This window comes from Lonchura striata, chromosome 13, assembly GCF_050655825.1.
Source record: "Lonchura striata isolate lonStrDom1 chromosome 13, ASM5065582v1, whole genome shotgun sequence".
In the NCBI taxonomy this organism is placed as follows: Eukaryota; Metazoa; Chordata; class Aves; order Passeriformes; family Estrildidae; genus Lonchura; species Lonchura striata.
Genome location: NC_140715.1, coordinates 19,326,873 through 19,341,207, shown reverse-complemented (window position 1 = coordinate 19,341,207; position 14,335 = coordinate 19,326,873). Strand labels below are relative to the sequence as shown.

The 14,335-nt window shown below is 52.6% G+C and overlaps 1 protein-coding gene across 2 annotated transcripts; it reads right to left on the bottom strand.

Moving 5' to 3' along the window:
- Nucleotides 1-1,719: 1,719 nt before the first annotated feature.
- Nucleotides 1,720-14,199, bottom strand: LOC110479710 (sulfate transporter). Of its 2 annotated transcripts, XM_085591600.1 has the most exons (3): nt 8,746-14,199; nt 7,371-7,983; nt 1,720-6,651 (listed from the first exon to the last, which is right to left on the bottom strand). In XM_085591600.1, exons 2-3 carry the CDS (start codon nt 7,968-7,970, stop codon nt 5,071-5,073), a joined length of 2,181 nt encoding a protein of 726 aa, XP_085447726.1. In that variant the 5' UTR covers nt 7,971-7,983; nt 8,746-14,199; the 3' UTR covers nt 1,720-5,070. The 2 variants fall into 2 exon arrangements, with proteins under 2 accessions (XP_085447726.1, XP_021402861.3); XM_021547186.4 differs by having other exon boundaries at nt 7,371-14,199.
- Nucleotides 14,200-14,335: the final 136 nt, after the last annotated feature.

The window sequence follows — 14,335 nt, the reverse complement described above, 5'->3', positions numbered from 1 at the left end:
ACATGTTCTGCTGCCCTGCCCAGCTCTGTCCTGCAGGGCAGCGTGTGGGGCTCTGCCCTCAGTGGGATGTGACAAACATTAAATACCAGAAACTCCCTGGGCTGGATTTACAAGAACGTGCCAATATCTGTCACCTACGTTGGACAGTGTGTCCCCAGCCTGAACCAACAGAAAAATGCCAACACCACAGTGAGACATGGAGGGCATGAAGAAGGAGAAAAAGGACAAGGCACACCCAATTTCCTCCAGCTTGTCCCCTTTGGACCCCTCATCTAGAATCCTAAAATTTTACTTTTGCACCTGTGCCACACTTAATTATTCCTTATATCAAACAGCCAGAGGGATGCCCTGGGTTCCCACAAATGGAATCCTGTGTGTTGTTAATAGAAAGCAGACAAATACTCTGTGCAGAGGTGTAGGCCTGCTTTTGGTGACTGGCTAGAACAACTGTCCGTGAGCTTTGCCCATGTGCTGCTGGCTAGAAAGTTTTTTAAATGCTCTGGAACAAAGAAATCTTTGTCTGCTGCTGGCAGGATGTGAGCTTTGCCACCTTCCAGTTGTCACGACCACGTCATGAGGCTGGTGCTGCAATAAAGCTCAAGGAGCAAAGCCCAGCAGCTCTGTCCTGTTTGTGCAGAACCCCAGCACACCCTGCCTTTGGGGTTTCAGCATTTGGGGTAAAACAGGGCCTCCTCCCTGTGCCCAGCATGGCAGGGGTGGCAGGGGACACCCCCCTGCCAGCTGCCACATTCACAGGAACATCTGGAAGAGAACGCCAAGCACTGGCTGGAAGCTCAAAGATCCAACTCAATGCTCTTTTCTTTAAAAAGATAACCGAATGTAAGGTGGAAAGCACGGATTTCTTGGTAAGGATGGTCTGAAATAGCAACACCTTTGAGATGTCAGCGTTCAGCACTGATTTCTGCTTTGCTTTGGTGAACTTTGGGATCTGCACTGCCTGCCTGGGAGCCTCAGCTGCTGCAGGTATTTCACAAGACATTTCATCTTTGTATAGAAACCACAATTGTGCCTGCTGAACATTCCCCAGTCACCAAAGAAAGAAAACAAAAGAGACATTTTCTTCTTGTTGCACTCTTTTTTCCAGCCTTTAAAATGAAAAAAACACCTTTTCTGTAGCTCTTTCCGTAACTATGTGGGTTATACAATTTTTTATTTTTATTTTAAAGGTGCAACAGCCATCTCCACGAACTATTGTGGTTCCCAGGAGTTCATGTTCACCTGAAAACCCTAAAACTGTGGAATGTGAAACCGAACTGCAGGATTTGTAATAAATGCCAAGGGCAGCAGGTGACCAGAGCTCCTCTCCAGCCAGGATGAAAAGGGGGCAGAGGGCAGAGGCAGTTCAGGGGCAGAGCAGCAATTACAGGAAGATTTCCCATCCCTGGGCTGCCTCCTGCTCTGGGGGAGATCACAGGGACTCAGCCACTGCTGAAGCCACTGGAGAAGGAAGAGATAAATGAAAATAACTAAAATCCCCAAATCAGGAGAGGAGAGCTGAGAGCAGAGCATTCAACTGGACTCCAGTTCCACCTGCCCTGGAGCAGCTCTGGTCACCTGCTGCCCTTGGCATTTATTAAAAAGGATTCTACCCAGAGTCATTTTCCTCCTCAGATCATCCCATCCTGTCCTTCCTCTTTTTCTGTCCCTCTGGCAGCTCCTCCCAGGCCACCCTCTGCTGGCTCCTGTGTCACTGGAGCAGGGTGACAGAGCTCCAGTGATGCAGGCACTGTCCCTAACCTTGACTTTAATCCCAGGAAATCCAGTGCCATCCCCTGCAGCTCCCTGCCTGCTCTGCCCAGCTCAGTTTTGCTGCACACGGGTAGATAAGCACATGCTGGCAGCGCAATAATTGCTTTAGAGCAGCTAGAGAGCAGCAGAAACAACTTCTTGCCATCCCAGGGGCTGTTTTTTTCCAGGAGCAGGAAAAGAGAGAGGAGAACAACCCTCGGTGCAGCAATCAGTGGCTCCAAGGCTCTCCAGAGGGGAAGCAATCAGCACCAGGCACAACCTTTACTCCTTAAACTTCCCCAGAGGGAACATTTCAAAGCATCAAAAGGATTGAAACCTGTCCAGCTGCTGCTGAGCCATAATTAACAGTGGCACAGTCAGCTCTGAGTGGGGCTGACAAAGCCTCAGCAGCAAATCCTCTTTATGCCTCTGCTGGAGGGTTTCTAGAGGCCAGGCAGGAGGAGGACAGGGGAGCTCTGCCCAGGGGGGACAGAATTTGCTTTCAGCTGCCTGGCCTTTCCCAGCCCCTGGGGAGCTCCAGGGCTGTCCTGGGGTGCAGCCTTTGCTCGGGGCAGAGTGGCAGCTCCTGGGGCCAGTGCCCAGCTGGAGCTTTGACAAACAGGGGCACTGGGCTCAGCAGGAGCCCTTCCAGAACCAGGAGCTGCCCCTGCCTCCCTCGGTGCCTCCTGCAGGGCCAGGCTGACCTTGCACAGCTCTGGTTATCAACTGACCTTGGGCTGTCCCATCTGTCCCTCCCCTGTCACATCCACAGCCCCGGGCCTCTCACTGAAAGTGAGAGCAACTAATCATAAAAAAAAACAACAACAACAACAAAAATATCAAATTAATAAAATAATATTATCAATAATAATAGGAATAATATTATTCAGTAATAATATTCATGATTATACTAACAATATTACTTAATGTTAATTAGTAATATTGATAGTATAGATAATAATTAATTATTAATTATTAATAGAACCAGCAATTATTGAGTGCCTTGGCACAGAGTGGCATGGGAGGAGCACTGGGTGCCAGGGCTGACAGGGGCTGCTGGAGCTGGGTGGGACAGCTGGGCTGGCAAGGGCTGCCAGCAAGGTGCCAGGTGCTGGAGAGGGCAGGGGAGGAGGTTATAGAGGAGGGGAGGAGGTTTTCACCCCAGAACTGCTGGACAGGACAGGACAGGACAGGAGGCTTTCACCCCAGAACTGCTGGAGAGGACAGGACAGGACAGGAGGTTATAGAGAACAGGACAGGAGGTTTTCACCCCAGAACTGCTGGAGAGGACAGGACAGGAGGTTATAGAGGACAGGACAGGAGGTTTTCACCCCAGAACTGCTGGCTGTCTCTGTGGCACTGCTCCAGTTGCCCACGTGAAGATCCGTGCCCGTTGCAGGATCTCTGCTCTGGATTGCTCCAGGCTGTGCCAAGGCATTGCCAGCACGGGGTTTATTTCCTGCTGGGCCTTTATGACCCCACTGAAACCATAAATACCTCTAAGGTCCAACTAAAACAGTTTCATTTTCCCCAGAAACAGCCGTGTAAAGGAGATGATGGCAATGCTGTTCAAAAGGGGAAGGGGGGATCAGGTAACAGGAGATTTTTATTGCCTTGTTGCTTTTACTTCCCCCCACGAAGTGCCCCACTCCTCTTTGTTCTGTGGCTGAGGCAACTCCCTGGGGAGTTTCCTCATGCTGGGATGGTCTGAGAGGATCCTTGGGAAGAGCTCCTGGGAGCTGCATCCCAGCCACACCTGGAGCCCAACCACCCATCCCTCCATGCAAGGAGATCTTTGGTCAGTTCAGCCCCCCTGGCACAGCCTTGCCCCAAGAGCTGGGAGCAGCCGGGCACACCATCTAAAAGAACTTTTAAATCCATTTAAAATCGACTTTTAAGCACAAAAAGGCACTTTCCTGAGCACAGCCACAGGATTCCTTTTCCACACACTTTATTTACAGCAGTCTCCCATCCCTGGGCTTCCAAGCCAAAATCCCTCCAGGAGGACTTCTTTTGGGGGTGAGAATGGGATGATGCTCATGATCCCTGCCCTGGTAGGGGTGGAATGGGATAGGTCTGGGGGTCCCTGTCGTGGCAGAGGTGGACTGGGATGAGTTTTTGGGCTCCCTGTCATAGCAAGGATGGATTGGGATGAGTTTTTGGGGTCCCTGTCATAGCAAGGATGGATTGGGATGGGTTTTTGGGGTCCCTGTCATGGCAGGGGTGGATCGGGATGGGTTTTTGGGGTCCCTGTCATAGCAAGGATGGATCGGGATGGGTTTTTGGGGTCCCTGTCATAGCAGGGATGGATAGGGATGGGTTTTTGGGGTCCCTGTCATGGCAGGGATGGATTGGGATGAGTTTTTGGGGTCCCTGTCATAGCAGGGATGGATTGGGATGAGTTTTTGGGGTCCCTTCCCGAATTCCCGGCACTCCCGGCCCCGCTCGCGGCTCACTCGCGCCCCCCAGCGGCCACGCGGGGCAGGCGCAGCTCGGCCGCCCCCGCAGCTCGGGCGCATCCCGGGCTGAGCCCTCCCAAACCCTTCCCAAATCCTTCCCGAACCTTTCCCAAACCCTTCCCGAACCCTTCTCGAACCCTTCCCGAACCCTTCCGACCCTCTGCCCCCATCCTGAGCTCAGCCTTCCCAAACCCTTCCCAAGTCCTTCCCGAATCCTTCCCGAACCCTTCCCACCCTCTGCCCCATCCCGAGCTCAGCCCTCCCAAACCCTTCCCAAACCCTCCTGAATCCTTCCCGAACCCTTCCCACCCTCTGCCCCATCCCAAGCATCCTCCGAGCTCAGCCCTCCCAAACCCTTCCCAAACCCTCCTGAATCCTTCCCGAACCCTTCCCACCCTCTGCCCCATCCCGAGTTCAGCCCTTCCAAACCCTTCCCAAACCCTTCCCACCCTCTGCCCCATGCCAAGCATCCTCCGAGCTCAGCCCTCCCAAATCCTTCTCAAACCCTTCCCAAATCCTTCCTGAGCCCTTCCCACCCTCTGCCCCATCCCGAGTTCAGCCCTTCCAAACCCTTCCCGAACCCTTCCCACCCTCTGCCCCATCCCAAGCATCCTCCGAGCTCAGCCCTCCCAAATCCTTCTCAAACCCTTCCCAAATCCTTCCCGAACCCTTCCCACCCTCTGCCCCATCCCAAGCATCCTCCGAGCTCAGCCCTCCCAAATCCTTCCCAAACCCTTCCCGAATCCTTCCCACCTCCTGTCCTGCCGGCAGAGCATCCCAGCCCCTTCCTGCCGTCACTCAGACGGCACAAACACCGAACCTGCTCCCGAGCCCCTCTCCTCTGAAAACCTCGCACCCAGGGCTACAAAGCCACCTGGAAGTTCTGTTCCTCGGGCTCCGGAGCCTGTTTGTCCTTGCCCTGCCCGCGGTGCCAGCGCTCGGCAAACTGCACGGCGTCGTGGATGCTGTGGAAGGCCAGCTGGCCCCCAGCGCTGCCTGCCTGGCCAGCCCAGCCTCCCTCCCGCAGCCGCTGGCGGATGGAGGGGTTGCAGTTGGCCAGGAGCACCTGGACACCAACCTCCTTGTAGTCGTGGTGCGTCTCCTTGAGCACAGAGAGACCCACGGTGTCTATGAACTGCATGGCCCCACAGTCCAGGATCAGGGTGTGCATATCTGTGGAGGGGGGACAGGCATCTCCTGGAGGCTTCTCAGCCCTTCTCCTGGCCTGTTTCAGGCAGCCAAAATCGGGGGCCCAGCAGCTCCTGCCTGGCTCTGGGCTTGCCTGGGCCCCGGGCTGGGGGTGGCTGGCAGCCAGCAGCACGGGGTTGACCCCGGTTTTCTGGTACAGCACAGCCTTGAAATAATCCTTGTTGGCGTAGTAGAGGGAGCACTCGAAGCGGAAGATCTTGACGTTGGCGATGCTGCTGAGCTGTTTGTAGGCGGCCTGGTCCTCGTAGATCTCCCTGTTGCTGACCTTGCCCAGCAGCGTGGCCCGGGGTCGCTGCGTGCGGAAGATGATGCAGAGCAGGGCGAAGCAAACGCCCACCAGGAGCCCGATCTCCGTGGTGACCAGCGTGGAGCACAGCATGGTTGTCCACCACACCGCCGTGTCCAGCTTGCTGAGCTGCCACATCCTGGGCGTGTCACGGAACTTCCTGAGGCCGCCCCGCAGGTTGACGATGGTGACCACCCCCAGGATGGAGGTCTGCAGCGAGTAGAAGAGCGGGGAGATCCACAGCAGCACCAGCAGCAGCACCAGCGAGGTGACCAGCCCGGACACCTGCGTCTGGCTCCCCGTGGACTCCTTCAGCAGAGTCTTGGTCAGGGCAGCAGAGCTGGCAAAGCAGTAGAAGAAGGAAGGGATGAGGTTGCACATGCCAATGGCGATCATCTCCTGGTTGGCGCTGACGGCGTAGCCGTGCTTTTTGCCAAAGATTTCTGCCAGGGACACGGTCATGGCAAAGCCAATGACAGCGATGGGCAGAGCATCCAGGGCCAGGCTGGGAAACAGGCTGATGTCTGGCACGGTGGGTTTCCTGAAGCCCGTGGGGATGTCCCCACACACGGCGGCCTTGTAGCGCTGCTCGAAGTCAAAGTAGTGGGAGACGAGCGTGGCCACGATGACCACCAGCAGCTCGATGGGGAACGGGGCCTTCATCCTCCCCTTGTAGCGCTCGTTGAGCTCCTTGACGGGCACTATGATGGCCAAAGCCACCAGGCTGGTGAGCAGGTCGCAGATGTTGGTGTTGTGGATGTGCCTGAAAAGGTCCACCCAGGTGAGGATGAAGGAGCCCACCCCCTCGTGCCGGGGGATTTTCAGGCCCAGCAGATATTTCATCTGGGAGGTGATGATGGTGAGGCTGGAGCCAGCCACGAAGCCACCCAGCAGAGGCTCTGACAGGTAGACAGCCACGAAGCCCATCTGGAAAACCCCCAGCAGGATCTGAAAGGCAAAGCAGCCACAGCTTTAGCAGGGGTGAGAAGGGCTGGGAGGGGTGGCTGGAAATTTGTGTCGCTTTGCTGCCACTTTAGCAGCTCTGGCTACTCTGTCTGGGGATATGCTGAGCATTCCATGGGAGGAATTTGTCTTCAGGAGTTAATCTGGGGTATGGAAAACTAGAGACACCTACCTCCAACACTTCTCTGTGGTTGGGGATGCCACACAAAAAAATCCTACAAGGTCCCTGCTGCTGCCTCTTCACGAGCAGCCCCATCAGAGCAGCTCTGGGTATCACTCACTTGGGATGCTCTGAATTTTAGCTGTCCCAGTGGAAAAGCCTGGAACTGCTCAGTGGCAGCTTGGCCTAGGCAGTGGGGACACTGCCAGGGAGCATGGCAGGGTGCTTCAGGGTGGTCCTCGCCAGCCCCAAACCCCTTCTGAGCTGCCCAGCTGCAGAACTGAGGCGGTGGGAAGGCAGTTCACAGATCCTTCTCCTCTCTTGCTGTGTCTGATCCTGAGGATGTTTCAGAGACATCCAAGGACCTGGTTGTCCCACGGAGGAAAACAACCCCCATTCAGCCGGGTTTGCACTTTAAAAATCACTGCATTCACAAATATTCATGGGTGTCAGAGTCTAGAAACATTTCTCAGGGCTCTTAAGCCTGACCCAACCCTTGGAGACCTCAAACTCGGAGAAACCATCACCAGGGTGAACATCCTACCTGGTAAAGGCCCACCAGAAAGCTCAAGGACAGGGCCACGGTGATGGCGTAGCAGCTCCTGTCACAGAGCTCCGTCCCGTTCCTGGGGGAGCTGGAGTTGTCCCCGAGGGCAGCGCTGCTGTCCCCGTAGCCCGCCAGCTGCAGCTGGCGCGTCACCGACTGCCCCACCATCAGGCACAGCACCCCAAAGGAGCCCACGCTGGCGTGGCGCGACGTGGCCGCGGCCGCGTAGATGATGTTGCAGAAGAAGTTGGTGTAGATGCCGTAGATGGGGTCCTGGTTGGCCAGCAGCGAGTAGGAGATGGACTGGGGGATGGCCACCACGCCCACCAGGAGCCCCGAGACCACGTCCCCCAGCAGCTGGGTGCGGGGGCTGTAGCGGGGCAGCCACACCAGCACCGGGAGCAGGCGGCGCAGCCACGCGCCCGGCCCGCGGCGCCCGCACGCCGCCCTGGCCTCCTGCAGGATCAGCTCCCCGGCGCTGCAGGCCGCGGGCTCCTGCTCCTCCAGGCTGACAAAGGTGGCGGGAGCCTCGTGAGGCCGGGGCGAGCCCAGGGTGGCTTTGCTGGGCGCCGGCTCCTCCGCGGACGTGTCCTCCATGGGCACAGGGGAGCTAAGGGCAGGAGAGCAGGAAAGCATCAGGGGGCTGCAGGCACGAGCACAGGGGGCTTTGCTTAGGTCCAGGGCTCGTGGCATGGGCAGATAAACAAACAAACAAACAAATAAATAAATACATTTATTAAATGAGTGAGCAGGTACCACATCACCCACTGTTACCTCAGACAAATCCACCAAAAGTGTTTTCCCAACGTTGATTCATTTGTTGTCACTTCCAGAGTTGATTAATCACAAGCCCCAAATCAGAGATACAGAGCCCCCCGTGCTCCTTGCCCGTCCCTCTTGGTTCGAAACGGGAACTTTATTGGATTTCAGTGAAATTTCACTGAATTTCACTCCAGCTAAAACTCCTTCTGCCAAGACACCGCTACTTAGGCAAAAAACTTCTTTTGGAAATGTTAAGATATTCCAGAGGATACTTTAGGAATCAAGATGTGGGTAAGGGAGATAATTTGCAAATTATTTTTTCCTTCAACATTACATAGTTTTAAATTGCATTAGATTTGTGGCTTGCATCAAACGGGAGCTCCCATCTGCTATCCAGCTTTGTCAGGCTGGTTAAGTAACAGAGACCTTCCAGAGCTAATCCAACTTTTTTTCAATCAAAACGCACCAAAAAACCTTTTTTGTGACAACTGAACAACACACAGAGAAAAAACACTCCTGAGGGGAGACCCCACGGTGGCTGTGGTTTGGAGCTGAACTGGGAGGAGGAGAAATCCCATTGCCTTGCCCTGCACACATCACCAGATCTTACCTCTGGCTGCAAACTGGGTGTTCCCTCAGCACCTGGAGCTTCTCCCCTGGGACAGAGCTGGCTCCACCCGGCAGCAGCCCTGGGCAGAGGAAAACCTGGCCCAGGTGCCACTTCCCTTGGATCTGAGCTCCTGGGCCAGGCCATGTCTCTTTTATCTCTGTCCAGGCGCTGGAAACGGTGCAGCCACCAAGCTGGGCTGTGTTTGGGAAACAAACACCATTCTCCGAGAGTATTTTGGCTGACAACTTGTTCTGGACACGAAGAATGATTGAGAGGGCTTAGAGAAGTGCTCCTGCCAGATAAGAGGAGTGCTTGGATCTGGAGAAGTGTTTGCTAAACAAGGGGAACGATGGAAAGAAACCTCCCTGCTCTGCCCCTCTCTGAACTGAGCGAGCTCAGGTCCTGCTGGGCTTCTCTGCTCAGGTTTTCATCTATTCTGGACAAGCTTTTGTGCCAAAACCCAAGAAGCGAGGTTTGTTCCAGAATGACTTTCCTTTCCTGGCAGTTTTTCCTCCACTGAGGCTGTGTAAAGCAGAGAGCAAAGCTGTGGTGACACAGGTTATTTCAGGGAGGCAGCAGAACTTTGGATATGTCCAATCTGCACAATTCCCATTTTCCAGAGCCTTTGAGCACACATAACAAGGGGCTTTGCTGTGCACAAACACAACTGGGAAAAGAGCAGGGCTTTATTCTTTGGTAGGTAAAGGTGAGCAATTGCAGCAGCCAGGAAAAAAAGGATTGTTCATCCCCCTGAGTGGAAAGAGCAGCCCCATAAATACCAGATGGAACTGCTCTGCCCTTGTCAGCTGTGCCACCAAGCTCCACTAGACCTCTCAGCCCACACTCCCCTTGTTCTGCCCCCTTCTTTTCCATCTCTTTTCCACTGACCCAGCCCAGATGTTGCTGGATGTGCCTGCAGCTGGATAAATTCCTGGCAGACAGGCACCTCGGAGAGGGGGCCGAGAGCTGGGCTGGGGATGGAGAGGTGGAATCCCACAGGGTTTGGCTGCAGATGCTGGGGAGACACCCTGAGGGAAGAGAAGGGGAAAACCAACATCCTGAGCTACATTTATCTCATCAGGGGAAGTCTGCATCTCAGTAATTAGGAGTAAATAAATAAGGAACATCCGTGTTCTCTGGCAGCAGGAGAAAATGAGAGCACATGGTAGGGAGGCAGCTGCTCAATCTTTTTATCTATTTATATCAATTCTTTTTTTTTCTCTGCCATTCCTCCACAGCTCATGTATTTTCAGGTGCAACGTTGAGAGTTCCCCTTTCCCTTCCCCTGCTCTCAGTAACAGACTCTATTTTTCCTTTCAGAAACTTTATAATTGTTCCCAGTCACAGCTCATTTTGTGCCTTGGCCTGGATGATGTGGTAGCTACTCACTCATTTTCTTTTTCCATCTTCTTGCCCAGCAAATGACCCAAATTTCCATTTTCTCTAGGAATCCTTCATCTTGAAATCCACTGAAGTGGTGGTGAGTCAGCCACTGAAGAGCTGGCCAGGCTGCACTTTTAAAGCCTGATTGTTCCCTGCGATGAAACACAGCTGAGCACAATCCATCTTTGGGTTTGATCTCCCTTAGGAAGATCCAGCTCTGGATCTCTGCCCTGTCCACCACAAAAATGGGGTGAAGCACTTTTTCCACCTGTGGCAGGATTTAGGTTACCTTCAGCCTCCAGCCTGCTGCCACTGCCTGCTGCTGCTGTTCCTTCCCAATTCCATCTTCATTTATATATTCTGGAGCTCTTTTACTTATTGAAACTTCCTTTATGCCCTGATAAATCCTGGGAAGCCCTGACAAAGCCCTGCTCTTCCCCCTCTCCAAGCCTTCCCTGCCATCTTCTTCTAGAACTTTTTCCTCCCCTTTCTTGTGTTCAAATTCCCAGTTGTTTTTGTATACTCAATTAATAAATATCTCTTTTAATATACTCCATACTTTACTTTAAAATATTCCACACTCTTTGCAGTTCTCAAGCTCCTTGTCCCTGCTGGAATTCCAGCTGTGGGCACTGAGGAGAGGCCACTCCATGTCCTCCATCCCAGCAGAGGAGCTGTGAGAACATCCTTGGTGACACTTTGGACAGCTCTGGAATTCCTGCATGAGGCGAGGCAAGGGCAGGAAACACAAAAGCTTCACATTCGCTGTGGGAAAAGCATCACAAAAAAAGAAAAAAAAAAGAAAAATAAAGAAAAAGAAACCCACCAGGGGAACTGCAGGTGACCTTGAGGCACCCAAGGCTGTGCTGCCTTCCCCATGCAAGGTCAGCCCAGCTGAAACAGTTTGTTTCCAAAAGCATCTTCAAGGTTTGTTCTTTATTGCCACTATAAACTCGCTCCATGCTCCGCTCCATCCTGGAGCTGCACAGATGGGTTTGGACAACGCAGGTGGGGACAGGACCCTGCCTGCACTGACAGGGCCCCTCTGCTTCCCAGAGCATGAAATCCAAAGTTTTTATTCCTGGCATGGTGTGTGAGCAATTTAACATCCATCCACGCCACAGCCCCTGCAGCCAGGTGAGAAACAGCTGTGCCAACAAGCTCCAGGCACAAGGACATGCAGGAGTGGCATTTGCTGGTTTCTAGCCTAAAGTTAGCAAAAAAAAAAAGGAATTTCCTGCACCTGTGATTGTTATCCTGGCATTTTGTAACAGGCAAATGCAGCAAATTGAAGTTTGTGCTGCTGTGTCAATGCATGCCTTTGGTTTTTTTACAGGACAGGTTTGCAGCTTGTGTGTTCCTCAGAACAGATTGAACTGCACTGCACAAAGAGGCTTGGTTTGCTTTAAGGTTTGTAAATTCGTTTGTGATTGTTTTTGTGGGAGGCCCATGACCTGAGAGGGCTGGGACATGGCTGCACCCACTGCTCCCCATGACTTAGATCACAATTTTTATAAAAAAAGATAAAAAAGGAAGTGAGCCAGGTAAAGGTGCCAGGTTAAGAGAGATGCTTTTCCTTCCCTTCAGATGGGGGGCTCTGACAGTATTTTTGGATGGCTGCTGGTTCAGCTTCACTTGAAATGTATTTAGTGCAAAACACCATCTTTTTTAAGGGGAAAACAGGAAAAGGAGACAAGCCCAGCTGAGATGGAAAAACAGAAGTACCCGAGGACATAAAAGCTGAACAGAACCTCTGCAGTTGTTTCTTGGAAAGGGATTATTTCCATTTCCAAGAGATAACACATCCCAGGAAACAGAGCAGCTTTTGCAGCCCCCTGCTCCCTGGCAGGGCAGTTTAACACTCAGGGCAAAGATAACAAAATACTGGCAGGCCAAAAGTGCCCCTGGCACTGCACGTGGGGGGCTGAGGGACCAGGAGAATTACAAATAAACAACAATAAAGAGCAATTTTCACTCCTGGAAGATGGAAAAAAAACAGAGCCAAGCACATCAGCTATGGAGGGTTTGGGGAGCACTCTGTTTTTATACAAGGAGGAAAAAAATTTCTGACCACCTTTTGCTGCCCCTGTGTTCTTCCCTGCATGACACATTCCCAGTGCTCCTGGCCCTTTCCCAGATTTTCCAGCTGATCACTGGGAAGGCTCTGGTGGCTCTGCAAACAGATTAAACTGATTCCAGATGAACACAGTGGAGCAAAAAGGTGCAGACACGTTTCTGTTTCCCACTGAGCTGGCACCCGGCCCAGGCTGTTTGGCATCCTTAGAGGGGTGAGGACCTGGCACAGGGTGCCCAGAGGAGCTGCCCCATCCCTGGAATGCTCCAAAACCAGCATGGACAGGGCTTGGAGCAACCTGGGGTAGTGGAGGGAGTTTGGAATGAGATCACCTTCCAACCCAGCGAAGAATTTCCTCCTAATACCTAATCTAATCTCCTGCCATGTGACAAGACTGGATCTTGCAGCAGATTTCAAACAGGAGAAGCTTTTCCCCACCACTCGAACACTGGGATGCTGTCACAGGCTGTGGTGGCAGTCAGCAGCTTTGGCAAGAGGGGTGATGAAGCTTCTCCACGGGGAAGTGCTGCAGAAGCTCCACCCAAGGTCTCAGATGTTGGCGTGGGAGGGCTCTGAAGGGGCTGGAGCCCTGGGACACCTTTCCCAAGCAGCCCCCAGAGCCTGGAGATGGAGCTGGGGCGTCCCACCGAGCACAGGATGGCAAGGATGAGTTAATGCCAGGTGTGAAAAATGCACATTTTATGATTGGCTTTTCGCAAATATCAAATTGAGTACTATATGCATTGTGTTATATTGATTAGAAGTGCTGTATTCACATTTTAATAGTATGGGAAATATAGTTTTGTACTTAAAATAGAAACTGTGGATGTGTTTTTTTTGGTTTTTTTTTAAGAATGAGATACTCCAAGATAACAGTCACAGAACACTTAAATCCTCCAGAGAATAGGAATTTATGGTTTTCTTATCAGAAGAAGCAAATTTCTTCAGGCCTTGCTCGGACTCGAAGATGCCATGGGGATTAAAAGAAGGAGTTGACATATCCCAGACAGAGTTTCTTATTTTAAATAGAATGTATGCATAACCATGAAGGATGTATGAATATGCAACAAGTGTATGGTTTTAAGGGTGATTCCTTTGCTCACAAGGCATGCTTGTCATGACTTAAGTTCCCAAGAGCATCCAGACATCCGTAATTCTTTGCTTTTTATTATCTTGTAATTGTCCTAACTCTAAATTTCATTACTCTAATTGTATGACTATTTTTATAACCACTTTATTAGTATTAAACTTTTAAAATTTTAAAACCCAAGCGCCTGGCGCTTTTCACAGCAGGTGAGGCAGAGCTGGCTGCTGTCTCAGCTGGGAGCCAGACTCGCCCTGCTGCAGGCCAGGCTGGTTCTCTGCTTCCCAGGAGGAAACTCCTGCAGGAATTGCCATCCCCCAGTGCTCCTTCTACTCTGCTGGCACCAACACAGAAAGTGCACAGAGGTCCCCTGAGGTAAAAGGCATCCTCAGGTAAAAGCTGAGCCACGCTGGGCCAGGAAAATCTTTTCCACAAGTCAAGGACAGCCCTGCAGAAATGTCAGAGGAACTGCCCAGAACTGCCCTCACAGCTGCTCGCTGTTTTTTTCTGGCCACGACCTGAGCAAGGCACAGAACCTGGGAGAGAATCACAGAGTCCAAGGGAAGGGACCCACAAGGACCATCAAAGTCCAGCCTCTGGCCCTGCACAGCCCCAAAATCCCACCCTGGGCATCCCTGCCCAAACCCTCCTGGAGCTCTGGCAGCCTTGGGGCCCAGCCTGGGCAGTGCCAGCCCCCTCTGGGATAAGAAACTTTCCTAAAATCCAACTTAAACCTCCCTGCACAGCTTGATTTATCTCAAGGAAGGCTGAAACGCACGGCAGCAGTTTTGCAAGGCTGAGTGTGTGACAGCAGCTGCTGTAAGGACAGCTATTGTGAAGTGCAAGCAGCACCAAAGCTGGCAATTTCCACAGCTCAGGAATTCAGTCCTGGCCCACGGGAGGGAGCTGCTCCCCGGCACATGGCACATCACTGTCCCCACATGCTGATTTTGGGTATTAATGCCACCACAAACCCGTCCTGGCTGCACAGAGCAGCTGGGGCAGAGCAAGGCGAAAGTGCCATCAGGCAGTGACAACAAAAAACCCCC